Source organism: Mirounga angustirostris, unplaced genomic scaffold, assembly GCF_029215605.1.
Source record: "Mirounga angustirostris isolate CCGP_5_RB_7025 unplaced genomic scaffold, mMirAng1.0.hap1 SCAF_14, whole genome shotgun sequence".
Classification (NCBI taxonomy): Eukaryota; Metazoa; Chordata; class Mammalia; order Carnivora; family Phocidae; genus Mirounga; species Mirounga angustirostris.
The window spans coordinates 65,800,039-65,817,318 of record NW_026991722.1 but is presented as its reverse complement, the minus strand read 5'-3'; the positions used below and the strand labels follow the sequence as shown (position 1 = coordinate 65,817,318).

General features: G+C 51.2%; 1 protein-coding gene across 3 annotated transcripts in view; it reads right to left on the bottom strand.

Annotated features, from left to right (window-relative positions):
- CABIN1 (calcineurin binding protein 1) overlaps positions 1-17,280 on the bottom strand; it is a 155,960-nt gene that overhangs the window by 104,852 nt on the left and 33,828 nt on the right. For all 3 annotated transcript variants that reach the window (XM_045887216.3, XM_064578077.1, XM_064578076.1), the window contains exons 10-18: positions 16,669-16,837; positions 14,421-14,557; positions 13,648-13,865; positions 12,276-12,354; positions 11,497-11,684; positions 10,517-10,669; positions 8,917-9,111; positions 4,635-4,877; positions 2,970-3,126 (exon numbers count right to left, since the gene is read on the bottom strand). In XM_045887216.3, coding sequence (XP_045743172.1) covers positions 2,970-3,126; positions 4,635-4,877; positions 8,917-9,111; positions 10,517-10,669; positions 11,497-11,684; positions 12,276-12,354; positions 13,648-13,865; positions 14,421-14,557; positions 16,669-16,837 — 1,539 coding nt within the window. The remainder of the gene's footprint in view (positions 1-2,969; positions 3,127-4,634; positions 4,878-8,916; positions 9,112-10,516; positions 10,670-11,496; positions 11,685-12,275; positions 12,355-13,647; positions 13,866-14,420; positions 14,558-16,668; positions 16,838-17,280) is intronic.

Below are 17,280 nucleotides of genomic sequence, written 5' to 3'. Positions count from 1 at the left end.
TTTTGGCTCTGAACTGTATCCCTGGTTTCAGTTCTACATATACTCATTCTGCTCCTCGCAGCCTGCTTTATTAGTTTATAATGGTGAGGCTTGGTTTGCAATGTTTTCCCTTAGTTTTGCAATTTTCCATTTCGTTTCATTCTGCTTATTAGTTCCAATTTGGTAATCAGTGATTTCTTGTGCAAATCGTTACAGGGCCCCAACTCTGTTCCTTGGTGTAAGTTTTCTTCCTGATTGAGGTCATCTATTTCTTTTTCGTCCCCCACACAGGGTTGGGGGCAAGCTACAATAGGTCAGCACACTTGCCACGTCACTTCTTCTACCCTGCTCATGGTCTGCTAGGGCACTTCCTCCATACAACGTAATTCCTCCATATCAGCAATGGATTTTCTGGGGCACTTTCCCAAATATAAGATCAATTTGCCCTTTCCTTAAAGCCATAATTTTAAAGTAGGTGCTGCTCTCAACCCACTTTCCTGTAACCTGTGTCTGCGGAGGTAGAAGGGAGATTACTGGGCGAGTGCTGCACACGGTCCTCGCTGGGACACCTGGATTTCGTCTTTTCTCTGAGATGCCCTTTAAGGTAGGACTGGCTAACCACTGAGAGGAGTGCAGTCAGCAGACAGCCCCCAGCTGTCAGCTCCTTCAGGTTCTTCTGTAGCTGCAGAGATGCACCTCACCCAAGGTCATGCACTTTCTGTGGGAGTCCATATGCAATGACTGAGCAAGATAGGAGTCTAAAGACCAGCTACTTGAGTCCAACATGGTAGGACAGCTCTGATGGGCCACTCTGGCTCCAGAGCTGCCTGCCAGGTTGGCCAAGGCCTGGGTCAGACCTGAAGCACAGATCAACTTTCCTTTGCTCTATCCTGCTTCCTCTCCCCAGTGAACTGGCTCAGAGAACTCAATATGACAATGTTCTACCCTACACCGGACCTCTCCCCACCCAGCCAGTAATGTGCTTCATCCCTGGATCCCTCCCCTCAGCGTGATCTGGTCACTGGAAGGTGGCAGGGCCCTGGAGCCCTTCCTGTCTCTGTCGAGCCCAGGGTGATATGGAGGGGCTTCTCCACTTGCCCACTCTCTACAAATGAGAGGACATTAATAATATTTCCCAGGATTTTGCCAACTTCCCATCTTCCCTCAACTTTCCTACCAGTGGGAGAGGATGGGACAGGAACCACACCTGCTGCCAGTCCACCAGAATCTTATTCTTTCCTTGGCCTTCCCTCTCAAGTTGATGGCATTCCACTGTCCCCCTTTCCTTGTTTGCTTACTGGCAGGTTTTTAAAATCTATATTTTGTTTATATAATTAATCAGAGGGGAAAGAATACTCTTAATTCAGGAGTCTCTCTGTATTATATTTATAAGAAAAACAATAAGCATAATTGTAAACCTCAATTTTTTTTTTCACTATTAAAACCCTTTTGGAAAATATAAAGGTACTACTTGTCAAAAGCTCAAAAGATATTCATCCTAGAAATTTATCCAAAAAATCAATTAGGCAGAAGCAAAAAGGTATACATGAGGTTCATCGAAGTGTGACCTATAAGAGAGAAATGCTGCAGGCATCCTGAGGGGTCAGCAGGGGGGATGGTTCAGTAAAGCAGGACACCTCTCAACAGCATTACAAAAACTACAGAGCAAAATCTGAAACAGCTTCATAAAATAGGTCCTGAAAGCCTTTCTCAGTCTGGCACTTCCCATGTCCAACCCACATGGTCCAGCTCTCCTGCAACCCTGCTCACGCTGCTCCATCTCCCCAGTGTCCTCCTCTGCCCCTGCTCTTCTCTCAAACCTCAGCCCAATACCACCCCGCCCCTCGCCCCCACCCAGGCAGCATGAGGCACCCTTCTCTCAGCAGGCCACCCTGGCTTGGCACTGTGGGTGTTCTGGTCTGTCTCCTCCCACCATGAATCTGTCAGAGTGAAGTGCCTTATTCCCAGAGGTCTGACATGCAGTGAGCAGCTGATAAGTACTGGGGGAGTTAGAGAGAATGAATGGAAGGAAACAAACTGCATGTTAACTCTGGCCTTCTCTAGGTTGTTGGAATAGGGATGACTTTCTTTCCTTTCCATTTTTCTGATTTTTCAAATCACTGAGGAAAGATTCCCAATAAATTTAATCTGAAACTTAGCTGAATACATAAATATGTGTATTAAAATCTCAGCTATATAAAAAATTTGTGTCATTGGCCAAGTCTAGACAGAAAATGCAGGAACATTCTACCACTTGGTAGAATGATAGGGAATCTTTGTTTAAATGTCATTTAGTTGTTATTGTTAATTCTTCAATTCACCACATTTCCTACCACTGCACTGACTTGGCTCAAGTACCACCTCTATGAAGAGTCCTGGGCTCACCCTCTTCGGTTTCTTGTTATAACTACTCATCATTTGGCACTCCCATGTGCCAGGCACTGATTCAACAAATGATAGCTTTATTATTTCATTTTGTCCTCAGAACAATCCTCTGAGATAGGTACCATTATTCCCAGCATGTACCTGGGGAATAGAGGCTGAGAGGTTGTATGACTTGCTCAAGGTCACACAGTCAAGACGTGACAGTTGGGATTTGGAACCTGTGCTCACTCCATACCTCCCTCACTGACGGGCTCACACCAGCAGGGGTCACAGAGCATGGTGGTTAAGTGCAAGGGCCAGTGTGTAGCTGCCCATCTCACAGGGCTGCCTTGGGAATTAAAGGAGTAAGCAAGTGTGAGACTGCCTGGAGCAGTGTCAGCACTCTTTGTAAGCACTCGCCACGCTGTCATTCTGTGTTGCCATCGGCACCAGACATGAAATACCACACCCCACTGCCTCTTGACCTCCCTGGGCAATGAGCTCCCCAAAGGAGCTTCTGCTTCTTCTGAGCGCCACACAAAACCCTGATGACTGAGCCCTAAGTCCACTCAACACCTGGATAGAGCTGTCAAGGCCTGCCCCCACCCAGACCCATTTCCTGCCACCTTCATCTGTTGGGTTCTGGAGCTGTTGCTGGTGGCAGAGGGAGTGGAAGGTGTCCTCTTCCTGCCAGATGATCCGGTGCAGGATGATCCAGGGCAGCACTGAGGAGACATGGGGCTCCTTGGGCTCCTCTTGCACGGCCATGCTACAGTCAATGACCTGGGAGAGGGAGAAGAACAGGGGATGTCATAGTAGGGCCAGCTGTCGCTCCCACCCTCTGGGATGACTCCTCAGGGCAGAGGTGGGGACACTGACCTAGAAGCATTCCAGCACATCATCAGCGTCCCAGAGTACCCAGCAACAGAGTTAAGCCCAGGCATCGGAGAAGCCAGCTCTGATAGTCCTCCCTTATGTCACGTGCAGCTCCTGATGCCCTCAGCACCTACTGTGTGCTGGGCCCGTGCCAGATGTGAGGGTTACAGAGGTGAGTGGGGCAGGGAGGGAGTTGATAGCACAGAGGGAAGAGAGCCACAGACAAGCCACTCAAGAGTTAAGAATCAGGAGCGCCTGGGTGGCTCAGCTGGTTAGGCAGCCGACTCTTGATTTTGGCTCAGGTCATGGTCTCAGGGTCGTGAGATTGAGCCCCACGGTGGGCTCCACGCTCAGCATGGAGTCGGCTTGTCTGTCCCTCTCCCTCTACTCCTCCCCCTGCTTACGTGCATGCTTGCTCTCTCTCAAATAAATAAATAAATAAATAAATAAATCTTTTTTAAAAAATTAAGAATCAAAATCAGTATGGCCACTGCATTTAAGGTAAATGAGGGCCACAGTGGGGTTGCCAAGGAGGGGGTGGGCAACTGAGGTTTCCTGGAGTGGAGGTGACACTCCAGGTGAATGGCTGTGGTGGAACCAATACTGAAGAGGGCAGGAATGGGTGGGTGGCAGAGGACAGGCATGCAGGCAGAGGCCCAGAGGCAGCCGAGGAAGCAAAAGATGAGTAAAGGAGGCTGGGCGGAATCGTGCACCTTGGGTGATGGGCAACCCGGAGGAGTATGAAGGGTTGAAGAGAGGGAGGAGTACACTGATGTTCCCATGTCGCGGTGATGGCTGCACTGGGAGGGTAGAGGGGGCAAGGAGGACTGCAGGGAGCAAGCTGCCACAGTTCAAAGAAGAGAGAGCGGTGGCCTGGGCTAAGGCAGAGCACTACAGACAGAGAGGAGAAACAAAGAATGGGCACGTTAAGGACGTGGATTTGGCAGGACCTGTTGATGGCCTGAGTAGTAGTTGTCAGAAGAAAGAGCTTAAGGAAAGTTCCCTGCTATGAAGCCCACCTGGACGACTGGAGTGCTGTGATCACCCCTTGGCTATGAGGGCCAGGATGACGTGGGGTGGTGGAGAGCCCCGGTGGGGAAACAGAGGGCCTGGGGTTCCAGCCCCAGCTCCACCTCCTGCTCACAGCACACACGTCAGGGCCTCCTGCTCTGAGCCTAAGTCCACCCTTTGGGGATGGGTGGTCTGGAAGAACCCTGTGGTACCAAGTGCTCAGCAGTCTTCACCCCCACAGACCCGACCAGCCCCATGGAGGTGTGCAGCCAGTGCACAGCCAGAGCAGGTGCCCGCTTCCTGCAGCCAGAGCAGCCAACACATCCCCTTGGGGTGCCTAGCCTGCAGTAAAGCCGGTGAGCTACGAAGAAAGGGGATGTCTGAAAAAAGGAGTAGTGGCTTACCTGGATGAGGTTGTTGGTGAGCCGGGTGAGGCCAGTGGAGGAAGACGATTCCTTCAGGATGCTGCCACTGCTGTCAGCCGAGAGCGCCTGCTCAATGCCCAGCAGCAGCTGGGTCACCGTGGCCACCCACTCCTCCTTGGCTGCAGACTCACTTGCATTCACCATCTGCTGGACGGCCTCGTGCAAAGCCACATCGGAGCATTCGAAACACTGTTGGTGGTCCTTTAGCCGGAGCAAGGAGTCCTGAGCACAGGTAGGGGCGAGGAGGAGGAGGAGCAGGGCATACCATGAGAGGACTATGATGGCACTCTCCACGCCTAGTCCTCAGGACTGAGGGCCAGGTGGCTGGGGACAAAGACATGAGGGGCAGTCCAAAAAGAGGGCTTTCCACAGGCCTTGAGGCCTCTGTGAGGGCAATCACAGCACAGCGTGTGCCAGCCAGGGGGCTTTCAGAAAGGGGCTTGACCTCTGCACCTCAGTTTCCTCATTTATAAAGCTGGGACATGGATGAGGCCACAGAGCCGGTGAGCAGCCAAGGTGAGACTGAGTGAGTGACTCCACCACCTCTGTCAGCTCTCACCCCGAGCCACCGTGCCCCAGGCCACCCAGTCATGCACTCATCTGGTACCGTGGCTCCGGAGGGGTCTCAGCAGGGAGGGCAGGCTGCCAGGGAGGGACTCTTTCTGCAGAGGAGGGCCTGAGCAAGGCCACAGCAGAGGCAAGTAGCCCGGCAGTGCTGAGGTCATGGCTCTAAGAGGCCCCGCCCGACCCAGGTGCCCAGGTGGAACAAGGTACCGGGTACAGGAAATGAGCTGCTATACCTAGCACACTCAGTGCCGTGCCTTGGCACGTGGAAGAGCTCTCAGTACACCACACTATTTTAAAATCTTCTCTTTGGGAGCCATCGCTTTTTGTGCAGCCCCCTTTCCTTTTGCTCTAGAACAGAACCCACTTAGGCACCTCAGTCTCAGCCACTTTCATCACCATGCCACTGTGCAGGGAAACTCAGCCTGGCTGTGAATTTGCAGATCTGGCGGGCAGCCTGTCAGACCAGCAGGAAGCACCTGCTGCCCGGTGCCCCATCAGGCTCTGACCTCACTGCAGCTAAGGCCTGGCAGCAGCTCCACACAACAGGCACAGCTGCCCCTCTCCAAGGGGATGCAGACAGGGGTGCCCAAAACTGCCTTTGGGATGTGCTGCAATGTCTGAACACAGATCAAAGCCATCCTCAATTTAAAAGCCCTAATTGCCAGGAAAACGGAGTCTGTGTTTCTTTAGAGAAAGCCAACACTCTTTAGCAGGAGGCCAGAGCCATAAAGGAGACTACAGGGTGCAGACATGGAACCCCAAGGCCCAAGCTGACCCCTCCTGATCAAACACCAATCACGCAAGGGGCAGGGGCTTATTGTGTAGCAAGATAAAGACTACAGACCTGAAAGTGCAGCCAGCGTTGCCACGAAAGTCAGGGACAAGACAAGGACCCACCAGCAGTGCTCTAATGTGACATAATCCCCAGGGCTCAAGGCTAGAAAGAGCTCAAAAGCACAAGAATAACTGCCAACAAATGAGGAGACCAAGGACCACTGACTGTGGGCAACATGATCATCTACCCCAAACAGAAACTTTCAGAAATAATGGGAATGCAGCAAAGTGGCTAGATTTAAAATAAACATGCAAAAATCAATAGGGTTCCTATAAACCAGAAATGTACAGTTAGAACATATAATGACCACAAAAGGATCCTGCTCAAAGTCGCAACCAAAAATACCAAGAACTTAGAATCAATTCAACCAGAAAAAAACTACACAATTACATCAAAGAACATTAAAAGCAGCTTGCCTAAATAGGGAGAGAGAGCCATCAAATTGCTAGAGGGGAGGATTCCAAATCAGACCCCCTCCACAGACATATTCCATAAAAGCTAGACGAAGGACAATAAATGCAAAACTAACACCAAGGGAAGAAAACAAAGGCAAATACACTTTTTATCTATCTGTTGACATGCTTCTTGTCTGCCTCCCTTCTAAAATAGAGGTTTGGCCAAAGGGGGCCTTTCTCCCCTGCCCAGTGCCAGACACACTACGGGAACTTAATCCATGTATGTGGAATGAGTGGATGAATATTCTTCTAGTCTTGGAAAGGCTATCTAAGCATAATGAACAAAATCACAAACTTTTAAAAATATCAAAAGATTTGACAACATAAAATTCAAAACTCTTATATGTCAAAAAAAAAGGCCAAAATTTAAAAGCAAACTGGGAAAAAATATTTGCAACATTTGACGAAAAAAAGATTAATATCTTTAATGGGGCGGGCCTGGGTGGCTCAGATGGTTAAGCATCTGCCTTCGGCTCAGGTCATGATCCCAGGATCCTGGGATACAGCCCCGCATGGCATCGGGCTCCCTGCTCGGCAGGGAGCCTGCTTCTCCCCCTCCCTCTGCTTCTCCCCCTGCTCATGTTCTCTCTCTCTCTCTCTCTGTATCTCTGTGTCTCGAATGAAAAAAAAATCTTTAACAAAAAGAAAGAAAAAAAGGGCGCCTGGGTGGCTCAGTTGGTTAAGCGACTGCCTTCAGCTCAGGTCATGATCCTGGAGTCCCGGGATCGAGTCCCGCATCGGGCTCCCTGCTCAGCAGGGAGTCTGCTTCTCCCTCTGACCCTCCCCCCTCTCATGTGCTCTCTCTCATTCTCTCTCTCAAATAAATAAAATCTTAAAAAAAAAATAAAATAAAATCTTTAAAAAAAAAAAGAAAAAAAAGATTAATATCTTTAAAATATAAAAAGTACTCCAAATCAATAAGAAAACACACCCCCTCAATGGGAAATTGAGGAAAAACCAACAGTCACTTATCCTCAAAATAAAAACCAGGTGCTTCCACAGCACTTGTCCCAGGCCTCACCACAGCCCTCTCAAGTACTGCTCAATGCCCATCCAACCCATCCGTGGAGCACCCTGCCATACCCAGGGGTTCTGGACGACAGCAGACGGACATCTGAACCCTGGGGCCATCTTAACAGGCGCAGTGGGGGCTAGCCTCTCCCCTCCCTCTCCCTACCTAATGGCCTCCCTGGTACACCCAACCACCCCTCCCATATGCAGCCATGCTGGACACTCCTCCATTCCCCACCAATCCACCCCCACAAGCCTGTCATGGTAACTGAGGTCAGACACAGCTCATCCCTGCTCTCAGCATGGGCCAGCCTGACCCTCCTCTGCCAGGAATTGGAACCTCCCTTCCTCCCTCCCACCCTCCCTTTCTTCCCAGAACCAACTCTTTCCTCCCCTTTCACCAGAATGGAGATGCCTCCATTTGCTCCTACAGCCGCACCCCTTAACTATTTCCCAGTTCAAGAAAGTTCATTCAAATGTCTCACATAATGGGAGCAAAAAGCCTGGGAGAAGATTGGGCTCTCTTTCCAAACTGAAGGGGAAGAACCCAGTAAGATAATAAACAGAATGCGATTAGTGCGTGAACCATAAGAGACAGGACACCAGACCACCCAACGCCCCTAAGCACATCATGTTTATCACCATTCATGTTTATCATCCAACCCCACGCTTCCCGAGGATGGCGGCACTGGTGAGAGCCAGCACCCACCCATATGGTGCTTGCTACATGCCAGGCATGGTGCCAAGACACACTAACTTGTATAACCCCTGTAGCGGGCCTCTGAGGGATGGACAACAATCATCTCCATTCTAGAGACAGGGAACCAAGGCACAGAGAGACTTGAGTAACTGCCTGGCACCCAGCAGATCCTGATGCCCAGTGCTCAGTGTTTACCTCCTAAAGAAGGCAGGCACGGAGGGAGTCGAGAGGGCACATGGCTTCAAACACCACAGTGGTGTTCTTTTTTCGTACACATGGTATTTATTTGATCTTGATTATAATGTATAGTTTGTCCATTTTAACATCTACTCAAGACTTAATTTCAAAGGTAATATAAAAAGACAGGCAGATGAACAAACAGGTGGATCGATGGGTGCCATCCTTGCCTATTCTTCCTTCCTTGTCTGCCAGGCAGACATTCCAATTCAAGTATGGGCTCATCTTGAGCCACACAGAACCCTGGAACCTGCACTCCTAGGTTCCAGCTTTCCCCCAGTCTTGACCATGTCTTCTAACTAGCATCTTCCTGAGTGCCAGTCAGCAGTTCTTACTCCTATTTTTCTCTTTTGGTGCGTGTTCTTGAGGGCCATCGCAAAGCCTCCAGAGAAGAAACCCACAACCAAGCAAAGAAGGTAAGCGATCAGGGCAAGGGGGACCGTGGGCAGCACACACCTGCAGCAGGAGCAGCTGGGCCGGCCTCTCCGGAATAGAAGTCATAAACTCCAGGTGTTTAGCCCGGTCAAATCCACTGGTACACAAGGTGGGGCGAAGCAGATGCACGACAGCCCTATAGTCCCCAGCCTCGTATAGCCGCTGAATCTCCTCCAGGGACTGGCACCGCTCCAGTGACTTCAGGTTCTTATCAATCTGGAAAAGGCCCAGACATTCTGCCCGATGACAAACCCCTCACATCCTCTCTGAATCTGGCCAGTGTCTGCATTTACTAGACCCAGATGAGGAGTACGAAAGTGGACTCCCTGTTAGCACACCAGCATTTACATTAAACAAATGCTTTTTAGGGGCGCCTGGGTGGCTCAGTCGTTAAGCGTCTGCCTTTGGCTCAGGTCATGATCCCAGGGTCCTGGGATCGAGCCCCGCATCGGGCTCCCTGCTCCGCAGGAAGCCTGCTTCTCTCTCTCCCCCACTCCCCCTGCTTGTGTTCCCTCTCTCGCTGTGTCTCTCTCTGTCAAATAAATAAAATCTTTAAAAAAAAAACAAATGCTTTTTAAAAAGTACTTCTGTTGGGGCGCCTGGGTGGCTCAGTTGTTAGGGTGCTTCTCCCTCTCCCTCCACCTGCCGCTCCCCTGCTTGTGTGCACGCTCTAATAAATAAAAAATGAAATCTTTAAAAAAAAAAAAAGTACTTCTATTAAGGTCAAGGCACTCTATTCTTTTAAAAACAAAGCAAAAAATGGGGTGCCTGGCTGGCACAGTCAGAAGAGCATGCGACTCTTCAACTCTTAAAGGGGCCGTGAGTTTGAGCCCCACCTTGGGTATAGAGATTACTTAAACACCTTAAAAAAATAGCAAAAAAACAAAACTACCCCAGAAGCAGAGAGGTTCCAGAAAATTCTCTGCCAAAATAGTTGGACAGTGAACCAGACTCCTGGAACCGAGGAACCAGAGACCACTGGAGACTTGGGTGAGCCCTGGTCCAGAAGCTGACACACAGCATTGACCCATAGAACCCTCTCCTCGCAAGAGTTCTGCTGCGGCCCCCAGAACGCAGGCAGCAGGGGCACTGCACTTGGCCTTGTCCAGAAAATTCTGTAACAGTCTGAAGGCCACTCAGCTGATGTGGACATGTCACAGCCATGGAACTGTGGCAGGGTCTGAGGCTGCGCAGTGAGAACAGGATCAGAACCGGAGAGAGCCTGACACACATGCCCTGTACCGCTGACCCAACCCACAGCCAGACCAGCACTGCAGGCTTCTATAGCAGTTTCCCTCTAATCCCGCTGGAGCTGCTGCAGCATGCGGCCCAGAGAGCCAAGCAATGATCATTCCAGATCTTGCTGATAAAGGCCTCCCTCCATCCCTGCCCCCTGCCTGGATGAGCTTTCCCTCAGGGGGGTGTGCTGGCGAGTCCAAGGCGCCCTCATGCACCAGAGCTGCCTCTCCCAGGCCCCTTCACCCTCCCCTGGGAGGAAGGAGCCCCGCTCAGCGCGTGGGCCGCTCTCCTGCTCCACAGGGACACAACAGGCCTGGTCTAACTGGGCCAACCCAGAATAAATCTTTGACCAAGAAAACACCATTAAATAACTCCCACCCACCTCCTCCAAGGAAACGACCGAATCATTGTAGAGGTTGGGCAGGCGGATGACGACGTCTCTTTGCTCAGTCCCTGCCTCTGCCTGGATGGCAGTGGGGCTCTGGAGCAGTTCTGTGCAGATGTCATAGTTCTCCAGGGCCTGCTCCATGTCTCCCTGGTCAGAGGAAAAGCAGTCAAGGGACAGGAGCAGAAGGAAGAAAACTCCCTGTGCTGTGGCAGGTGCCTTACCTGCCTGATCCCACTAGACTGTAGGCACTAGGGGGGCGGTTTTGTCCAGTGACTGCTATACCCTCTACAAGGGGGCCTGGCACACAGCCGGGGCTCAACAAGTATTTGCTGAACGAATGATTACTTCATACCACAATTCTAAGGAAAGGTATCATTAACCCTATGTTGCAGATGAGGACACCTGAGGAAGGTTGAATGTCTTGTTCAAGATCATGAGCAAATAAATAGCAGAGCCAGGATTCGAACCTAGACCGGTCCTAATTCCAGAACCGACTATGACAATCTTACTCATTCTACCACAGTGCACCGGGTACCAGCATGTGAGGTGCTGGGTAACAGCCAGTCCACCCCGGCCATCCAGACCAGGCTCTGACAGGAAGCCTTCTGAGAATTCATACAAGATAAGTGGTTTTCCCTTCTAGAAAGCTCTGCATCCATTTGTGCACACATTCAGGTGCTCTCAGGAAAACAAAGGCAAAGGGTTCAAGGCCTCAGGGTAATCCTGAGTGAGGAGGTCTACAGGGTGCACAGGAGATCCCTTCCCAAGCTCTGTGGTCGTGCTGATATGCTGTACAGACGGGAGGTTGTGCTGGGATATTTGAGATCTCAAGATTCCCCACCACATCCCACTTCCTCACCCTGAGACCAGTACCAGGCAGGTGCCATGTGTGCACATGCACACATATCCTCAACAAGACATCCAGCTCTCTTCCCTCCCTTTGGGTGCCAGGGAATGCTGACCACAGAACCAACCTGCAGTGCCAGGAACCGAGCCTTCAACCAATAAACGCGGACCACAAATTCTAGCCAGCCATCCTCAAACAGGTCCCGCTGGGATGAGGCAAATGACAGCTGCAGAAGGTCTCCCAGGAAGTGGGTTCCAGGGAAATCAGGCCCAAACCTGCCATTCACCACACCAGCAGGGCAGTTCCGAGGAGACACTGAAAACCATTCAGGCCAGAACAAGTCAACTTCATGTACACATTCCAAACACCCTTCTGCTCCCTAGAGGTTGCCCTTAGCCCTCACCATACTTGCTTTAGTGTCCAGGAGTACCCTGAGCCCCTTGGAGCCTTATAGCCCCTCAAATGGCAAGCATCAGAGAAGTCAGACAAACCAGACAGAGGATGCAGAGACCCCAAGGGTCCTCTTTTTACATACTGAACTTTGTTCACCAGGTAGTGGTTTAAAAGTCAGAATGATTCACATCACCTAGGAAAACTATTGGGACACATAAAGTGTCAGGTGATAACTTGAGAAATCTGAGATCCTACTTCCTTCAATCCTGAATAACAGAAAAAGCAGGTAGGTGGCTCCCTCTGGGGGCTCAGCTATAACTAACTACTTCTTAAGTGTCTAAAGGACTTCTTTGGGACCCTGGATTTTCCCTAGGCCAACAAGCCAACCCAGGAAATGTGCCCACTGCAGGTGTAAGTCTGAATTCCATGACTCAGCCTCCCCACTCCTGTTTCCTCCTGGCTGCTGAGGGTTGAGAAAATTACTCCTACCACAGAATACAGAATGCTTCCTACCTGCAGAACTTCTGCCCTTGGTCAGCAGCCATTGGTCCAACTGGAGCTCCATGCAAGAGAGAGACATCAGCATCATATCCTGCAGGACAGGCACCAGAAGGTCAGGAATGAAGCCACAAAGAGGCATCAAAGGGTGAGGCATGGGGCGAAATGAAACTAAAACTTACTTTGATAAAGATATAATTCTTTCTTCAACCTACTTTCCATTTTATAATCAATGGCTATTTGCCAGGACATAAAAAGAAGCACATGGATCTACACTGGGACAAGACCTGGGAGGAGCCGGAGACCTGTCTTCAGTCCTGAGGGACTGTCCTCTGGAAGAGGCAGCTCTGTCACCTGCCGAATGCCAGGCCAGATGCTGCACCCATACCACAGCGCTCAAGCCTTCGAAGTGGCTAGGTCAGGCATCACCTCCAGAGTCACAAGGAAGCTGAGGTTCAGCAATAAGGAGGCACTTGCCAAGTGGGCAAAGCTGAGAAATCACCAACCTAGCTTGTCTGGAGACCAAAGCCACTCCACACCAGCCCTGGGGGAGCAGGCCTAATGGGCAGCAGCTGGCAGGGTGCAGTCCCTGAGCTGTCCCTGTGGAGGGGGCACGGACTCACATGGCCCTCAGGACCTGCCAAACCCCCTGAGCCCCCAGCCAGAAAGACCACCCAGATGGGCTCTAAAGGCTCCCAGGGCACCCTCGCGGGCATCCAGCCTTCCTCCTGTAACAGGAGAAGGGGACCAGAGCACCCAGTGTTCCCTTGAGCCTCAGGAAACCCCGAGGGGAGGAGCCTGGGGTGCGGAGTGCAGTCAGCGTGTAGGCTGAGCATGGGCCAGCCCCCTACTGACAGTGGGCCCCACCACTTCCCTAAGCAACCTATTTAGCCTCTGCATTTCTATCTTCTCACCCGCTAAAAAGATTGGTAACAGTCCCTGGCACCTGGAACACAGCCGAATGTTTCACTTCCACCCACTCTCTCCACTGGCTTTCCTCCATCTCAGGAAGCCACCCCACCACCAGCCCTGGTGCCTGGGCTAGCCCCAGAAGCCCTGTCCACCATCTCATTCCCGCACCTCCGCTTACAGCTCATCCTGTCAGCTCTACCTCCAGAACTTTCCACTCTACTGCCACCGTCGCTCACCTGGCAACAGCCTTCTAATGGCCCCGTGCCCACTCTCACCTCCGATTACAGCCTCCACTCAGCCACCAGGGATCTCTCTAGACACAAACCAGGCCCCGTAACTCCCCAGAGGCCCAGGTCCTAGGCCCACAAATGGATGCAGCCAAGTAGGCTCAATGTGACAGCAAGCCCATACCCACAGAAGGTCCATGTGCCCAGCCCCTGACCCCAGCCCTCCAGAGGCCCCCCGCCCACCTGACCTTGATGTGTTTGTTGCTGCAGTCCCTCAGCAGCGGGTTGGGCAGGCTGGTGCTGTGCCTCCTCCAGCTGTGATAGATGCTGAGCACAACCTCCGCCAGGCCCGGTGGCCACCTCAGCAGGAACTTATGGCCCATGCTCTTCAGGTAGCGCATCATCAGCTCCAGGATGCCCCCGTTGGTCAGGTTCTCCAACAGGAATGCATGTACATCCTGCTTCTCTGCCCGGGGAGGGAGAAACAACAGACTTGAATGAAGGACCTTCCACGCCAGGGTCTCCCATTTTCATTGGGAGAAGAGAGAGGCAGGGGTGGGGCAGGGCAGGGGCAGAAACAGGAGAGCACCTATGTCCTCCCATGTGGTGGTGCTGAGGCCAGGCCACTGGGCCCCAACCCTAGCTCCATGCCCTCACCGGCTGTGAGCGAACCGCTCTGAACCTCCAGCTCTGAGGTAGGTACTGAAGGGCCAACCTACCTGCGCTGCCTCATGATGCGCACTCGATAGCTGGGTCATGTGCATCTGACTTGCAAAGCCAGGCCCCTGGCTTCGGCCTGAAGCACACGTCCTTCACGGAGCACAGTCAAGTATGAGCCTAGACATGTCAACAGACCTCCCAGCTGACTATGGAGCTCAGGCCCAAGACAAATCCAGGCAAACCCCTTACATGCTTTAAAGATCACCCCAGAACTATTTTCCCAGAACAAAACCTAAGCAGGCTATAGGATAACGGGAGGAAGAATTCCCAACACGGAATGATCAAGTTGCTCAATTCCTACCAGATTCCATGAACGTAGCTGAGTCGTATGACAGTCGGTGAGGACCGGTGCTCGGGAAACTTTGCAGTTTGGCTTCTGACTGGACTTCGTAAGTATTAAAGGGATCATCTTCCTCCTCCGGGTCCAGCTTTCTTAGCCTGCATGGAACACACCAAAATCACAAAAGCCATACCAACACATTCTGACACGAGCACTTGAATTCTTCCAATTAGAAAAATGAAAGAGCAAGACAGAAGAAGATGCCAATCAGCGAGCAGATGGAGGGGTCCAAAATCCAGGCCTCTGGGAGGCTCTGCCTCTTTCCATGCCTTTCCAAGCTGGCATCTAATCTATACCCTCACTCATTCATTCATTCCACCAACAGGACTTGTTGATTACTGAGCATGTGTCAGGCACTAGAATTCAGCTGTGAGTGTGGCAAACCCTGCCCACAGTAAGCTTACCTTCTAAATGGGAGACAGACAATAAACAGAAACACAGAAACAAAGAGCCCAAATGAGGACCAACCACCACAGAGTGCTTAAAACAGAGGGTCACAGGGGACATCTTTGGAGAGCTGAATCAGGAAGGCCTCTCAGAGGGGATAATGCCCATGCTGACAATGGAGGAGGAAAAGGGGCTGGCCGTGCAAAGAAGCAGGACAGGGACAGGTGGAGAGGCACAGGCCAGAAGAGCACCAGGTATGTTCTAAGACCTGAGGGGAGCCCAGCAAGCAAGAAGAAAGTGGAGTGAGTGGAGTATGGGGGCATAGACGGCCATAGATTGGCATCTTCCATGGCTCCCCACAAAGCCCTGGGCCTGGGGAGGAACATTCTTTCAAGCACCTCCCAAGGACCACATTTTGGCCATCCTGTAGCTTCCCCTCAACCAAGGAGCCCTGGGGCATAAACACATAAAACAGGCACTCTTTGATGGCTTCATTTTTTATGCACACACACTGCCAGGGTGACTACTCTGGGCAAGTTCTCACATTGCTCCTGCCTGGCCATTCGAAGAAGCAGACATGGAAACCAACAATTAAAATAAAGATAAGGAAGGTAGAAAACATTCCACATGAAGAGGGCAAGAGGGGTGCCTGGCTGGCTCAGTGGATAGAGCATGAAACTCTTGATCTCGGGGCTGTAAATTCAAGCCCCACATTGGATATAGAGATTACTTTTAAAAAAATTTTTAGGGGGAAAAAATATTTTTAGGGGTGCCTGGGTGGCTCAGTCGGTTCATGTGTGCCTTTGGCTCAGGTCATGATCCTGGGATCCTGGGATCGAGCCCCATGGGGGCGGGGGGGTCCCTACTCAGAGGAGAGCCTGCTTCTCCCTTTCCCTCTGCCACTCCCTTGGCTTGTTCTCCCTCCCCCCGCCCGTCAAACAAATACATAAAATCTTTAAAAAAATGCATACTGAACACACATGGTTACCTTCCAAACTCCACTCCAGAAACTGTGAAGGGATAAAAAGGTACAGGGGATAGGAGAGGAAGCCCCAGCAGACAAGAAATGTGTACACCAAATGTCAGATGGCAGCAAGATGATGAAGCAGCAGAAACAGAACTGCTCTCTTCACTCAGCTAAGGGCAGGGGAGGAGGCATGAAGAAGCCCATGCACTGCCATCATAAACAATGGGCCCTGGAGCCTCTGAGGAGCTGGGGAGGCAAGGAGAAAAAGCAAGAGCACTGGTGAAAACTGACTTAAGGAGCACGGGCACCCAGGCCCCTCCCAGCTAGGGGCAGCCTGGACTCTTCTCCTCCTGGACTCTTCTCTGAGAACATTAAGAACTGGTGAAATCAAGGGAGGATTTCTAAGCCTGTCCTCCTCCTCCTCAGAATTTGAGGGAACCCTACTGAGAAACCAAGCATGCACACTCTTCCTGAAAGTGGAATGGGTGCTCCCTTCTCTGGAGTTTCCCAGAGTCTGCACCCAAGAAGCAGCAGCCCTAGGCCTCCCAGCAAGTGGATGTCTATGTGTGCATGAGGACATGAGTGGCCTCCAGCTCGGTGATCCATCCATCTCCTGAGGGCCCAGGGAGTATTTGGTTCTCTGAAAGATGTGTAAGTCATGGTTCCTGCCTTCAGGAAGTTCAGAGGAAAGAGAAGTGAGATCTGTGCTTTAGCCATTGGCACAAATGTTATGGGAAAACAAAGGAGGTGCCCAGAGGAGGGGGAGGCAATGGAAAGAGAAACTTTATCAGTGGTATAGGCTGAAAGTTTGTAGGTTTGCCTATTTTCACAAATGAGAAAAAGTGTGCACGGTACCTGGATGGCAAGAACTTCATCAGAAGCTCCTGGAAGTCTACCTTCTCTTCTTTCTTGCACTTGGTGTTTCGGACACGGGCAGACCGCCGCTTTGCTGTCTCTCCACTGTCTTCTGCAATCTTCTTCCGCTTTACTCCTTTCTTGGATTTATCTCCCCCAGAAACATCACCTTCACAAAGAGTGCAAACTGAAATCTTACAAGGGGCAGGGGTAAGAAAATGCACCACACAGGAACATCAGTGCCCCTAATTTTCTAACTCTACCAGTATGTTTCATCTTTATCTCTGATGTTCAAGAAACCTCCCAACTTTTCTTTAACAAGAGTCCTGAGTAAAGTTAATTTCAAACTCAAATCACTTCAAATTCCCAGAACCCATAAGCCAGATGTGAAGATTACTCTCCACGGCTACAGAACACCAGGGGCTCCAGCAGTCCCTCCCCCCAACCCCCCCACCGCTGGCCGTGAGAGCCTCTGGGGCCTCGGTGCGTGTACTTGGGACACAACCAAGCCAGTGGCAGCGACACTGACTCTGCCCACCACCCAGGACCTTCTGAGCACCCACTGACAGGACGTGAGCAAGAGAATCATGAGAATTACAGAGAGAGCAGAGG